We start from the raw sequence: 15,825 nt of genomic DNA, 5'->3' as shown, positions 1-15,825 counted from the left end.
ACTAATATTATCATTGTGTATGTGGGCAGAAGCGTAACTATGCCTTGATGCAAATCAAGCAACCAAATCAGACGACATAAGGAGCAACATCTACAGAGGTTTAACCTGTTAAGCTGACTCCGAAGTTTTGAAAAAATCCTAAGAAATGCATACTCAGACTAAAACAAATACAGTTTGTGAATCCTTTGCACTAAAAGCATAATTATGGTCTCAATTGAAAGCAGACACCTGGCAGTTTACTGTAAAGTCAAAATGATAATATTTTTTATAATCAAAAAAAGCTATTTATAATCAAAAAAAGCTAAGTTTTGTAAAGTTATTATGTTATGCCCAAAATTTATGTTATAAGGGCACTCCTATTAGCAAATTAGAGGTCACGGATATTAAACACAACAGATAGGCTTTTTTCTTATCAGTAGTGCATGATGGGAAATTAAATACTCTCTTAACATCACTTACTGACAAATGAGGTCTCGCCAAGGTAACCTCTGCGTCTCAAGACCACCTCCAGAAACTTAGCCTCTTCATCCACATGGTAATACTCTTTCTCCAGGGAGATCCAAGCCCAGTTTAGCCGGAAATGTTGGTTTTTCAGCTTGTTGCCCCCTACAGAACAAACAGAAGATACATATTGATAATAGCCTGGATGCCAGCCGAACTTAGCCCCGCCCACAAAATTTTTAAGTCGGGCAATTCGGTCTGGCCTTGCTCCATAGAGAAGTAATTATCCTCAGAAACTGTTCGGACCAATGAAATCATCAGGGCGGGCTTTAGACGATGATGGACAGATGATCAACAGTAACGTAATCATGCACGTCATCAAAGGGGCTTGGATTATATTTGTTTGAATCCTAAACGGAGATCTTGTTTGTATATGCATTCACCATCACAATTTCTCTCAGAAATGATGATCATGTTGGGTAAGCACTCTGTGTATCATTAAATTATTTTACAACACTGGCAAAGATCGTGTATTCCAGCCTGATTTCAGCGCACGTGCAGACAGGGTTGCCAAGTTTTTACAACAAAACGCGCCAACTACTAGGGGGGTTCTCCCGGGAAAAAATGCCGTTTGGGGGGTAAAATGTGTGTTATTTTGGTAAGGTTGCCTGCTAAAATTCGCACTCATGGGTCTATATATCACATAATAGTCGCTTCAACCCGCGGACATAGAAAAGAACCCACGGAAAAAATGCGGACTTGGCAACACAGTGCTGTTGAGCTCTGTTGACATTTGACAATGCGTCGCTTCGTTGCTCTGATTGGTTGTAGGTCTATCCAATTGATGTCTTTCCTGGTTCGGTTGAAACACGCCTCATAATCACAGCCCATAGGAGCAGTTTCAGACTCATATTCTGACTAGAATTGAGTATGACCACGTCAGGCTATATTGAACATACAGTCAGGTGAAGATTTCATCAAAGGTGTAGTAATGATTTGGAAAGGATCAGTCTTACATAAGGGTGTGAATTGTTTGCTGTGCACTGATTGTATCAACACCTGTCCAAACGTACAAAAGTTAGACTTAACTCTATCTATTTTTGTTAGAAGTGCTTTCTCTTTGAAGTAATAGCTTTAATATGGCCTACTGAGGTTTAATGGAGCTGAATCCTTCAATTCATACAGGGTACCTTATTCATCTCAACAAGCACAGTGTGATATCAGTCAAAATCTCTGATGCAGCGGCGAGAGAAAGCACAGGTTTAATTGCTTAGTTTCTAATTAAAATTAAAAAAAAGGTTTGTCTGCTTTCTATCGGTGTTAGTCTGTTTTATCATCAGCGTTTGAAGTGCGATTCAAAGTGAGGGCTCGCTCCTGGAGGGCATCCCTACCAGTTACAATCTGCACACACAGACATCAAACACACACAAAAACAGGTCTTTCTTTCCCATGTAGGAATGCAAATAATGGAAAAATTGAATATGTCTAGTCCATCTATGTTAAATTAAATATGCATAATTCAGATACAATTATGTAAATACAGGATGTGGTTTAATAAAGTCAAAATTGGATTTTTCTGGCTTTTTGACCTTGCCTGTAAGCTTTGGTAACCATTTTTGTTGTAAAAAATGGACGACACAACTATTGTAGAATATAACTACATATTATATTATGTAATTATACAAATGCAATATGTCTAGTCAATCTATGTTGAATTAAATATTCATACTTCAGATTTTTTATTAAACAATGCGTTTTAATAAAATAAAGCAAAAAAGGTTTTGTAAGCTTTCATAACAATGTTGTGCACAACTTTGGGACAGCTTTTATACAAAATAATTACATTTATTACATTATTATGTGTTTAATTAAAATTAAATAACTACATTTATTACATACATTGTATGTTTTAATTCAAATTATAATACTTTTTATTAAAATAGTGATTAAATTTTTTAGTTAAACATGATAAATAGTAATTATCCATTAAAAAAATTAATAAATGTAACATCATATCAACAGATTATGGCCAAAAGTACTATTTTGAAGGGGGAAGGTGCAATTAAAAATAGATATTATTTATACAAGTTAATTTTATGTTACATAATCTATCTGATATATAGACCTTACAAGAAAACCATGAGAATTGTGCCTGTATTAGAAGGACACCAAAGTTACCGTAATTGTAAAATGTGCCAAAAGGCCTGATAAGTTCTGCCTAATTTCCTTTTTCAACAGGAAATTGTGAGTCTACGCATACACTGCACACAAAAAAACATTCTTCGTATTACAAAGAGAAAGATTGATCTGTCTGACGGACCCGTCCAATCAGCGTTTGGCATCATTTGTCCGGTCCAGTCCAGCTGGCATGTTAAGAAAGAATAAGAGATAGAGAGGAAGTGAGCAAGAGCTAAAAAAGACTTCAATCCATTGGTCTGTTCTGTTCTGGCTTCTTTGTACTGAGCTATCAGTGGACTGCGGTTTATTTGCTTTTGGCAACATTACACAGGCTCTAGCCACCCTTCACACTCCTCCTCTCCTTCCTCCTCTGTCCAGTTGTCACGCTCTGCAAACCCGTCACGTCCAACTATTTCCCTTTCATGCAAACGGCGAGGCGCACAAGTCTGGATGTTTTATATAAATCTGCGTGCGTGTAAAGCTTGCTAGTAGCACCTGTTAAGAGCTTTTCATGTATTTTCACACCTATAACTCTCAAAAAACCCATCCAAATACCTAGCATGGTCAATGAGGGAGATGCACATAAGAAAAAGCACTACAGAACAGACACCATCTAACAGTTTGTCGCCTCTGATGTTTCCAATTCTAACCTTGACAAATACGGATCAAGAAATAGACCTAGACACTTTGCAATGATTTGGTTTCATTTGAAGGATTCGCGAGAGCTGCTTTTGTGAAACGTTACAAAGAACGAAAGCGTCTTCAAACTGCAAAAGAATGAGCTCGATGAAGCCCGTCAGAGTGAGGAAATTAACCGACAATGGCAGAAGATTCAGATCTGAGCTGAGGTACCTGGCTCATCTTCAAAGTCCGACACTTTGCAGAATAATTGGCTGTGTCAACACGCTTTTGATGAAAGAGAATTCGAGATTCGCAGAATACGAAGATTTTTGGACTTCACCGGAGCCTGCTCTCTGTGACAGCGAATAAACAGGATCCACTTTACTTTTCAGGAAAGGTGGGAGGTGAAATTAGCTGTGTATGGCAGAATACACTGTGTCAAAGTAGCAACAAAACGATTATCATTCTCCTCAGAGCAGAAAAAAAACGGGACCTTTGGTTGAACAAAACCTACAACCTCTGTGAAGGAATTTATTTTGTGTGTGAGATCAGATTGCAAGTTCATGTGCAGTAGGACATTTATTCCATTCAACATTCAATAGTGTCTGTCAACTTGATAAAACAAAGAAAAGTTCATTCGCTTGACCTTATCTGCAAGAAGCCTTCAAAGAATATTTTCCAGAGGCAATTTCACACAACAGCCCACGTGTTTCCCAAAGACCCCCTCAAGCTTTGATTTTAATGCGCATATGTGCACATATTTTAAATGCAATATGATAAGTCATGTTCAACCAACATATGGTAGGCCTACCATTGTTCTAGATCCGGCTCAGAGTTCAGGTATTAGAGGTGAGGTTGTGTTTCAGCTGGATAAACCGACTTCAAAGAGTTCAAGGAAAACCTCCCAGTTAATCTATAACTGTAGGTTAAGATTGCTGAACAGGGGTTTCGTTAACGCCAATATTTTCTCAAGGTCCCGCTTTCTAGGTCACGGCCTAGTGCATTTTCAGAACCCCCTTTGTGAAGACCCGCTGCTTTGAAAAACAACTTAAAGTGTTTTATTTTTCGAATGTCGATGTGTTACAAAAACTAAACTCTCAATGTAAGTCATTATATAAGGGAGAGCGGGGCACAACCTAACACTTTTTGACTGTCTCAGTTTGTGTAAATCCACTTGGGGTTTAGAGTGTCTAGTATAATGTAGGTTTGTTTCATTAATACAGCGTATACTTTTTTTCTTGATTACACCAAAAGAATGGAAGTGAAATGTGACAACATGCCCCATAGGTGGGGTACATTGTAACATGTGAGGGAGCACATTGTAAAATGAGCAAATGACAGCTTAAAATGTTATCTGATATAATCAAAAAATATTTACTTTTTGAAATGAAATAATGGCATTTTTTTATCATTAAAAAATGATTCATAGCTTTTTTTTTTGCAGCTATGCCGCATAGTTAAAAACAGAATAATAATGAATCATTTCTGGACATTGACTCTCAGTCCTAATTTATTATTTTCTCATGTTTTCTCAAAAGAATTCATACAAGTATAGAATAAAATAGCGTCTAATAGGGGCTCATTGTAACGCAGTGTTACAATGAGCAGTAAGAAATTTCGCAGTAAGAAATTGACTTTTGCTATGGTAAAATAAATGTTCAGTGATATCTTTCAAAGATTTTTTTTTTATTTTGGCGCTATTTTTTCTATATGTTGATACTAGTAAAGGCAACTAGTAAATACACAAAGTTTTGTCATCCTGGCATGTGTGGAAAGTGTTATATATCCTGTATTGTTTTTTTTTTTAAGCAAGCACATTCTGTATCGCGTCTTGAAAAACACTAAGTCCTGGCATTAAATCTTTTACCTCTTATTCAGCATGTTTTGGGGAATAAAATAAAATCAAATATCTAATGGTTAAAAAGTCATGGCTAAAGTCAAAAATTCAACCTGAATATAGTGGGAAATTTCATATTGTGATGTACAGGTGAGTGAAACAGATTATTAAAAAAGGAACAAAAAATGAACAGACAAGGCTCATTCATGGGAATCACAGAGAGATGACGCCTCTTCACCCTCTTTTATAAAAGTGAAGCCGCCAACGTACGAATATGGCTACTGATTTGGGACCCGAGTCTGCACAGTAAATGCGGGACCCGTGTCTGATGGGAACAGATCTGAATGTGAGACAGCATTCAAAAAAGGGATGAGTTTAAAGTGGACAAAGTTATTGGAGAAGTCTGGCATACGTCACCTGAATTTTTTTTTTTTTTTTCACTGGAAGATTGAGTTACGATCGTTTAATTAAAAAATGACTAACTCAAAATAACAACAAAAAAAAACACATTACTTTGTACATTACAGAAAGGACGAGGTCACTGACGATTAATGCTCTGGGCAGAGCTAATATAGATTTAGTTGTCACTACAGTCCTAACATAGCATGTCCTGTCTCACACCACAAGATAATAAGCATGACATCGGCTTTTGACGGACAGATCTGTTATGAATGAGACCGGAGGCTCCGCTCAGCCTGAGCTGTGCCAACTCTGTGCCCCCGTCTCCTCTATAAGCACTGGGTCTGCAGACTACCCTTATTTGGTCACTAAGTAGAGCGAGGGGCCCACGGTGCCCACCATCATTCCGCCTCCATCAGACAAACCTGCCTGTTAGGCATCAGTGCTGAACACTGACTTGTCTGTGCCTAAATTAAAGACCAGCTTGGAGCAAAAAGGAAAGTCTGTATCTATTGTTATTAGATACAAGAAAAATTAGGACCCAATTACTCCAGGTTTTTGTTTGACAGACATGAGGTTAATGTATTTGACTACTTTTACTGATATTGCTTTCTATTTTCATGTGATAAAAAAAAAAAAAGCTGTTCAAAGGTTCGGTGATACGATTTTTTAACGTTTTGCAAAGAAGCCTCATCAAGATTTAATCAGACATAGAGTTAAAAACAGTAATAGTAGTCTAGTAATATTGTGAAGAGTTTAATTTAAAATAACTTTTTTCTATTTTAAAATGCAATTTATTCTTGTGAAGGCAAAGCTGAATTTTCATCATTACTCCAATCTTCAGTGTCACATGATCCTTCAGAAATCATGCTGATTTACTGATCAAGAAACTTTTCTTATTATTATTAAGGTGAAATATAGTTGTGCTGGTTATTATTGTTGTGAAAAATTGTGATAGTTCAAAAGAACAGCATTTAATTGAAATACATTTTTGAAATGTCTTTACGGCCCCTTTTAGTCGATGTAATGCATCCACGATTAATTAAAATATTAATACTTTTTAATTAACTCTAAACTTCTGAATGGCAGCTTAAATTATATATATATATATATATATATATATATATATATATATATATATATATATATATATATATATATATATATATATATGTGTGTGTGTGTGTGTGTGTGTGTGTGTGTGTGTGTGTGTGTGTGTGTGTGTGTGTGTGTGTGTGTGTGTGTGTGTGTGTGTGTGTGTGTGTGTGTGTGTGTGTACTCTAAAAAATGCTGGGTTAAAACAACCCTAGTTGGATTGGAAATGGACAAACCTAGAAATTGGGTTGTTTGAATAGTTCCATACACTGTGTTAAAACAACCCAATTTCTGGGGTTGTCCATTTCCAATCCAAGGGTTGTTTTAACCCAGCATTTTTAGAGTGTATGTATAATAATTTTAATAAAAACAGTTATTTTATTATTTGAATTATTTAATTAAATAACTGTTAAATTGTATTATTTTAAATGTTATAATTATTTTTAAATGTTAAAGATGTTTTTTTCTTCCTCCTGAGAAAAAACAACAACAACCTAAGAAGACAAATGTTTTAAGGAGAGCCATTCATGTGTAGGAGAAACAAATTATTTTGCACTGTAACGCATAACGAAAAAGTCACTCTTTCTCTCTCATTAATTTCTTTTTTTCTTTTTAATTCCACACTGCAAGGCAGAGTTGTTGTGGAAACCATTCTGATGCTCACTTCCTGGGTCACAAAAGCAGGATTTACATGCACTCTTGTGAGGAGGAGCTGCCTGGAATTCACTGGAGTCAGCGCAGCTCATTTACGTGCGTCTCAAAGAGACAGGGAGTGAGAAATAAAGTGTGTTTGTGACTAAAGGTCAAACTGAACCTTGGGAGTTGCACCATGCTCTAGTGACTGCACTCGCAATCACTGCTAAGGTCAGTTCCCTCACACACCGGCTTAAGTCCCCTGCCAGCCCAACCCCAATGCACACACACATACCGACAGAGGACTCTGAGAAATGCATGAAAATACTTTGCTTTTCTTTTCCTTGCAAAATGACTTTCACTATGCACTTTTCCAAATAGGAAAAAAGGACAAGCTAACAGGATGTAGAAGCTTCTAAGAGCACTAAATCCTGTGATAGTCAAGGAGGACGGGGACTTCACATTGTCAATAAAATGAGATGGCCTTCCACCAAACCTGTCAGTAAAAGCTTCTCACCCATAAAACCTGTCTGCAGTTGTCTCTCACCTCTCAGCACTCCAGAGATGTTGGTTGTGCAAGGTGTTTTAACATTCTTTGAAGATTTTAAAGTGCAATAGGCATTTCATTCGTTTAGCACATTAAGTTCGCATTGTGGTCTTTGCTGTGCTGCTATCACACTGGACAGGGGGATTTTATGAAGGTCAGTGTTCCCTATATGCCTGGAAAACACTGGCACAGAAAAACTAAATCCTGTAATTTGGAGTCTAATCCTATTAGCACTCATTCAGTCTCTGAACCAAAAGCATAAACCAGCCCCTCTCTCAGGTATTTATATGGCTATAAATTAGATTTTAATATTTTCAAAGGCCGCATAGGTGGTGCGTACCTATGAAAAACGCACTTTGTTTATGATTGTCAAAATAATTATGAATTGAATTCTTAATATGGACACCAATCATAATATTATGACCACTGACAGGTGAATAACACTGATTATCTCTTTATCACGACACCTGTTAGTCGGTGAGATATATTAGGCAGCAAGTTAATATTTTGTCCTCAAAGTTGATTTGACTTAGCCTGGTTTTTACCAGACTCTCGTACATTTCATTTGTACATAGAGTCTGGCCACTCTCCATTGACAAGGGTTTATATCTGCGAAGGCGGGCACCCTGTTGAGGTTTAAAACTATTGGATCTGCCCTGAGTCACTCTGGAGCTGCCATAACCAATCGCTAACTTTTAGTCGTGACGTATGTCATGCGCCCTTCGCTTGTTTCACTCATGGAAATCCGACAAAATAAAAGTGCACATGTGCATGCCACCTCAGTAATAAAACTATAGGATAAAACCTAAAACTCGTGCATTCGGATTGTGATTTATTCACGCCACGGTGGAGAGGAGAGTTTTGTGATCGAGAATGCGGTGCTCACGTGGTCCGTAATATCATTGTATGCTGTAAATAAAATGTCATATGCTTGGTATGATAATAAATGCTGCTATAAATAACGGACCGATTCAAATGTTTAAGTGCTTTTATTTTAATTAGTTTGAGCGGTGATGAAATATATTGCTCTTCTAAATACTTGCCAGCATTTTAAGGTAATAGGCTACAAGTCTATAAATGCATCCTAATAACAGCAAAGCAACCGTATGGATGAATTTTGAAGTGATATATTGTTGAAAACTCAAGAGATGTGGATTTGGACAGCCATTACATCAACACGACCTTGCGTTTGTCAAAAGCAGAAGGTAAGTTAACTCGGCCGGGGATTTTTACGCGGTTGGTGGGAGACGGACAGCAATAAAATCACTGACCAGTCCCTGTAACTTAAATGATGGCAATACCTTCTGACCCCACGAGAAACAGTTACCATCCGAATAGCTTCAGCCAACTCCTTCACCACTAACGAAGTGATCTGGAAAATCAAACTTTTCCCGAATTTACCCTGTTTGAGGGCCACAACATCATGGCCACCAACAAACCCCAGCAAAGACTGTTATTGCTCTGGCTTTAACTTCTGGATGGTTGAATGAATGGTTTAGTTTGCATCTTTCTCCGCCGCCATTACTGAACTAAATCTCAAACTAGCGCTCGACATCAACGTCATCGTTCTCAGCCACTCCCTCTGTTCGCTGATTGGACCGGTAAAAAAATTTTCCAGAGAAAACCTAAGACTACACAGCAGTCCCAGACGTAGTACTGAAGGAAAATGAAAATTGAGCGGAAGTACGTAAGAGGGCAGAACCAGGCTAGATTTGACTGAGAGCAGGAAAAAAAAAGGATTTGAGAAGTTTGACAAGGCACATTTTGCAATGGCTAGACTGGGTGACTGGGACAGAGCATCTCCAAAACTGCAGCTCTTGTGGGGTTTCCCAGTTTGCTGTGGTCAGTATCAAAACTGTGTCCATCCAAGGAAAGAACAGTGGTGAACCGGCGACAGGTTCATGGCTCATTGATACACATGGGGAGCGAAGGCTGGCCTGTGTGGTCTAATCAAACAGACAAATTACTGTAGCACAAATTGCTCAAGAAGTTACAAAGGTATCAGAATACACAGTGCATTGCAGATTGTTGTGTATGTGGCTGCACAGCCGCAGACCAGTCAGGGTGTCTATGCTGACCCCTGTCAACTATGGAAAGCACCAACAGTGGGCACGTGAGCATCAGAACTGGACCAATGAGCAATGTAAGAAGGTGGCCTGGGCTGAGGAATTACGTTTCTTTTACATCAAGTGGATGGGCAGGAGCGTTTACAGCGCTAACCTGGGGAACACATGGCACCAGGATGCACTATGGGAAGAAGGCAAGCCGGCGGAGGCAGTGTGATGCTTTGGGTAATGTTCTGCTGGGAAATGGGTCCTGCCATCCATCTGAAAGTTACTTTCACACGTACCACCTAAGCATTGTTGCCGACCATGTACAGCTGTGACCTCTTTTAGCAGGATAATGTGCCCTTCCACAAAGCAAAAATGGTCCAGGAATGATTTGAGGAGCACAACATGTGATGTGAGGTGTCGACTTGGTCTCCAAATTCCTCAGATCTCAATCGAATCGAGCATCTGTGGAATGTGCTAAACAAACAAGTCCGTTTTAAGGAAGCCCCAAATCGCAACTTGCAGGGCTTAAAGAATCTGCTGCTAACATCTTGGTACCCACAGCATAGCTTCAGGGGTAGTGGAGTCCATGTCTATATGGGTCAGAGTTATTTAGGCAATAAAAGGGTGACCAACACAATATTAGTAAGGTGGTCATAATGGTGGTCTCTCTCTAATAACTGCATTAATAAATGCATTACTCTGCTATCAGTGGCTGAAGCCTCTGTTACTAGCTCTATGGCGTTATGGAGGCTTGGGATTAGATGCATAAGAAATTAGTCTTACACACAAAAAACAGACATATGTCTTGAAATACGACATCTGAACAATGTTTTAAGGTGTAGTAACGGTAGTATAAACGGAATAATTGACTCTGGGCCATTGAACTACTGAAAAAGAATGCATATATTTCAAATATAATTTATTCCTGCAATGGCAAAGCTGAATTTTCTTCAAAATCTTTAGTATACCATATTAAATATACCATATTAAATCAAATATACCATATTAAATCATGGTATGATCCGAATTTGGCATGTTTCATGAAGAACATAAAAGCATGGATCATCCTGCCTTGCATCAGTCTGCTGCTGGTGGTGTAATGGTGTGGGGGATATTTAATTGGCACACTCAGGACCAGAGCCGAGCCTACCTGAGTATTGTTGCTGATTATGTTCATCCTGCATGATCACAGAGTGCCCGTCTTCTGACGACTACTTCCAACAGGTCACAAAGCTCAACTCAAAACTGGTTTTCACTATATTAAAATGACCTCCACAGTCACCAGAACTCAATCCAATAGAGCTGCTTTTGAATGTGGTGGAATGGGAGATTCACATCATGGATGTGCAGCCGACAAATCTACACATCTATTTCAAATACTTTTTGAAACTTTTGAATGGTATGTATATTTACATTAAAAGATGTAGGAGCTGATTATCATCCACCATTTTAAATGTCATAAAATGAAAAGCTATTTAAAGCGTCTCCTCACATAAAACTATAAACTAAGTGGAAGAATCCTTCTCTCTCCCTTTCCTGTGATCTCCTTTAAAGGCAGAGAAAGGCGGAATGTCATTCCAAAGCACCAAGGTCGGGTCTTATCCCTGACCGCTGCTCATTAAAAAAAGAGGATTAGAGCGCAGACTTGGATGGACACAAGATTATTTAACAGTGCTTTCTTTCACTGCTTTTTGATTGAACGGCCTGCTCTGAAAGAGTTTCTTGAGGATCAAGCAAGTGTTTGAATACAAGTAAGCGATAGTAGGTGTAATCCACATTATTGAGCCTGTTCTAATGTAAACTCTCCTCCCCCTAAAATAGACCAAATACAACTATGAAGCAAGTCAAAGTGAGAGTCTCTACTTTCTTCAGTTTCAGTATAGATAACAACCTCTCCGGGATAATCCAACACTTTCCCTTTTATATGGCAAGGAAAGAAATAGCAATTAATAGCAATACACACATTCCCAATCCCTGCCTTTGAAAAGTGGACATCATTGTATTCATTACTCGCTGCAATGCCACTGTGGATCCATTGATTGGCTAATGGAAAACTGCAGCAGAAAAAGAACAAGGGAATTATCGGGCAGTCAGTACAGGCGGTTCATGATGAGAGACTTCAAAAATGTTAATTTATATCCTTGTCAACTATTATATCCATTGGAAAGTCCTCTCCACCCACTGAGTTGTTTAATTAACACATTTGTTGTGATGTTGAGATCAGGAATTCATGGTGGCACTGGAAGCAACAACAAAGTGTAGTCTATTAGCATGGCAAAGCCTCTAGTGTGCACACATAAAGGGCACTGACGATTAAATATTGAAAGTAGCAATTATGCAGAGCCACTGAGCACAACAAGGACATCTCTATTGAGGTGACATTAATCAAACATTTCAGATATACTGTGAGCTGATACTGGCACACCAAATGTAAATGTTTAATATGGACATTTTAGCAGGTTGCCATTACTTTCTAGTCCATTAAGGAAGTGTCTGACTGAGTAGAGGCCACAGTGTGCTTGTTTGTTTGTTTTATGTGCAAATGTAATGGTGAGTTTACAGATCATGCCACAATAATAGACTGGCATAGAAAATAAATGAATGTGGTTAAACCAAATAATTGACCTTAAGAGAAAAAGTAATACTCTTGTAATTCAAAGAAATACAACACAGGTCATAAATTAAGGGAAATTAAGTGTTCATTCATTATATAATGTATTAAATCTTTCCCCACTAAAACCTTTTTTTCCTTGTGAGAAAACTCATCCCTGCCAAATGCGGAATTTTCCGGGTTTTCACGGTTAGATGCTAGGGATGCAATTATGCAACTCCTGAATGAGTACAGAATCTCCTCATTAAAACACAAGCGGAGGAGACTGTGGTGTGGCAAGCAGCGGGGCGAGGGACCGCGAGAGCGGGCCGGTGACGAGTGGTAATGAGTACCAGCTGCGTGACACACCGGTCTTGTCTCGCGGCCAAGTGACGGGAGCATAAAAGGAGAAGCCAAGGCAGCGGAAGACGAGAGAAGAGCAGGCCTGGACTTAACGTTATGTTTTGTTTACGTTTTATGATGTGTGTGTGGGCAGTCGTCCGTGAGGGGCTGCCCGCGTTTTATTATGTGGGTATTTGCGGGCAGTCATCCGTGAGGGGCTGCCCGCGGTTTCCTTTCGTTTTGTTTATTTATTTTTACATTAAAAAGTTTTGAACATTTGCCGGTTCCCGCCTCCTTCCTTCCCATCTACGAACTTTATTACAGAGACGCAAAAAAAGAAAAAGAAAAAAAAAAGCGATCATATGTAAGCAGATGCATATGTAAAATAAAGTGATCATCAACATTAAACCGCATAAAAAACTAAACTATCTAACGTTACTGAATTAAATGTTGACCCAGAAAGTCGTATATAGCGGTGCAAGCATTAGGGGTGTTGTTGGACTCAATCTACTCCATTTGTGTTTGATTATTGTTCCGAATCTGATCTGGATACAGTCTTTGACAAAAACTTGATTTTCTCATCTTTTTTGTATTTTGTTCGTGAAAATAATGTTGTTCCTGCAAAGCAGTCTGAAACTATCTACTTGTAATACTGATAAACATTTAAACATACTTTTCTTCTTCAGTAGTTTAATGGTTAATTCCTTTAAATCTGAATTGCAATTTAGCATCTTGTTTGCTACCCCAATTTTATTTGTTGCAATGTCACTGACGACATTTCCCTAAAGTAAAATATTTATTACTTAAATCATGCATGGTAGCATGTCATTTCAAGTGGACAAGTTTGGCAAAGTCTAGACTAGCATGTCAACTGGCTGAAAGGAGGCATTATTTACCAAACTTAGAAAAGCAGCAATGCGTTTCTCCTTACTGTTGGACCAGTTAAAACCTCAATGACTTGAAGAGGAGGCGACGAAAGGGCCAGAGTGAGAACACTGGAAGCAGAAAGGAAAAAAACAACACAGGCATATAATGATTCAGGATGAGAGGGACGTGACAATGAGAGAGAGACTGTGGATTTTCTTGACCCCTCAATGCCCAGTGTTTGTTGGCTCATCAGGCGGAATAATGGCAGCTTGTTTGCTGAATGGCTTCAGCGCAAGGACACGCCGAGTAAAAGCTGGGCCCCCTGACTGTCGAGCTTCATGCTAATAGCTCTCAGGTTGTTTGTGGCGAGCCTATTCTCCCCTCTGGGAGGGTTCCAACTGAGCTGCCTCTTTTGGAAGGACACGTTTGAACAGTATTAGTCACTTGTTATTTATTTATTTGAGTGGCTTGCCACGACTTTTCCCAAAAAGAGATATCTCTCCTGCAAATTCAAGCAGAGAGAGAATGCCAATTTGCACTGCCTGAAACGACTGCTTTCGAACTGTCAAAAATGTAACATGGAAGAAAAAGACAGGCTACAGTGATGTTTCTTAACTAGCTACTGGAAAACATATGATAAGATTACATTTTTGGGAATATAAAAACACATAACACTTCAAAAACACAAAGATTTTGAAGTTCTCTTTAAAGTGAGTTCTGTGTTGTGGGGGTGATTAAAAGGAGAAATATTTGATTCAAGATTCTATTGCATAACATGTAGGAGATTAAAAAGATGAAAAATAATGGCGCATTTCTAGAAGTACTGCTTTCAATCAACTGGGTTGTGGGAGCTTGTGCTTTTCATAAGTGGGGAAACATAAGCACAAGGCACTGCACACTGCTGTTCAAAAGGTTGTAGGAAAGTTTCTAGGCATGTGCAGGGGTGGGCTGAGTCCACCCAAACATCTGCCTTGCCTACCCAATAAGAATATAGGCACAGATAGTGTTAATCAATTTTTTTATTATTATTATTATGATTTGCGCGTTGATCAAAAACATCTGAGAGAGGCTGTGTGTTGAGACATTTGATATGGTGGTGATATAGTGGTATAGTGTGAAGGGCTTTATTTATATAAAAATAACACCAGCAAATTGCTGTGTTTTTCTTTTATTAGCTGAAAGTAATTGTGCTGTGTGTTATACACTCACAAGGTGCTTTAGTCTGTTGCAGAAAAGCAAAGGGGCAGAAATATTTGCATTCTGTCAAGGTGAGAATTACCAACGCTATCTCACGACCTTGTATGAGGTAGCTAATTCGTACAAACTCCTATGGCCTCACTCGTATGAATTGGTATTTGTCTATATTCAGTGATGGTTTTAGGGGTGGGGTTTGTACGAGTGAGGTCATACACATTTGTTCGAATTAGCCACCTCATAAAACGTCCGAATTGCCATGAGATTGGGCAGGAATTACTGGGAGTTTAATGCACAGTGTACCCTAATAAATATGCATCTTATTGTCATATTTAAAGACTGATTTTAAAGTGTTATTTGGCTGTCATGTCATTTCATTGCAATTATCTAAACAGTTGAAATGTACTAGAAAACCTCATTTTTGAGAATGTGTATTTATTGCATATAGCAACAACATAATGTAAGTGTATCAATGCATATGCATAGTTCAGTTAAAACCTTCCCCTCTTTAGCTTGCTGTTAATGATGTTAAACTTCTAAAATAGTAAACAACTACTAAACCTGTAAGTTCACTTACAAGTGTAATTCTGTTACACATATAGTACACTTAAACATATACTTTTATATACAAAAAAGTGAGCCAATTTAGTCCAAGCAGTATTTACATATTACACTTACAAGTGAACTACTAATACACTGATATTACCGCATCTTGAACATTACTTAAGTATATAAAATAAACTTGTATACTTATTTTCACAAGAGATGTTGCAAATTATTTAAGATTTCCGTTTCAAATAAATGCATAAAACAAACAAACATCTATTTATCAAAGAATCCTGGGAAAAGTAGCATAGTTTCAACAAAAATACAAAACAGATTGCAAAAAAGTCGGGGCACTGAACAAATTGTGAATAAAAAATAAATGCAATAATTTACAAATCTCATAAACGTATATTTTATTCACAATAGAATATAGATAACATATCAAATGTTGAAAGTGAGACATTTTGAAATGTCATGCCAA

At 38.1% G+C, this 15,825-nt stretch overlaps 1 protein-coding gene across 1 annotated transcript in view; it reads right to left on the bottom strand.

Moving 5' to 3' along the window:
- Positions 1-15,825, bottom strand: part of frem2b (FRAS1 related extracellular matrix 2b) — a 108,536-nt gene that overhangs the window by 54,551 nt on the left and 38,160 nt on the right. The window contains exon 3 of the mRNA XM_067450427.1: positions 460-606. Within this exon, the coding sequence (XP_067306528.1) occupies positions 460-606 (147 nt within the window). The remainder of the gene's footprint in view (positions 1-459; positions 607-15,825) is intronic.

This window comes from Pseudorasbora parva, chromosome 8 (genome assembly GCF_024679245.1).
Source record: "Pseudorasbora parva isolate DD20220531a chromosome 8, ASM2467924v1, whole genome shotgun sequence".
NCBI lineage: Eukaryota > Metazoa > Chordata > Actinopteri > Cypriniformes > Gobionidae > Pseudorasbora > Pseudorasbora parva.
This window is presented reverse-complemented; position numbering and strand designations above follow the sequence as displayed.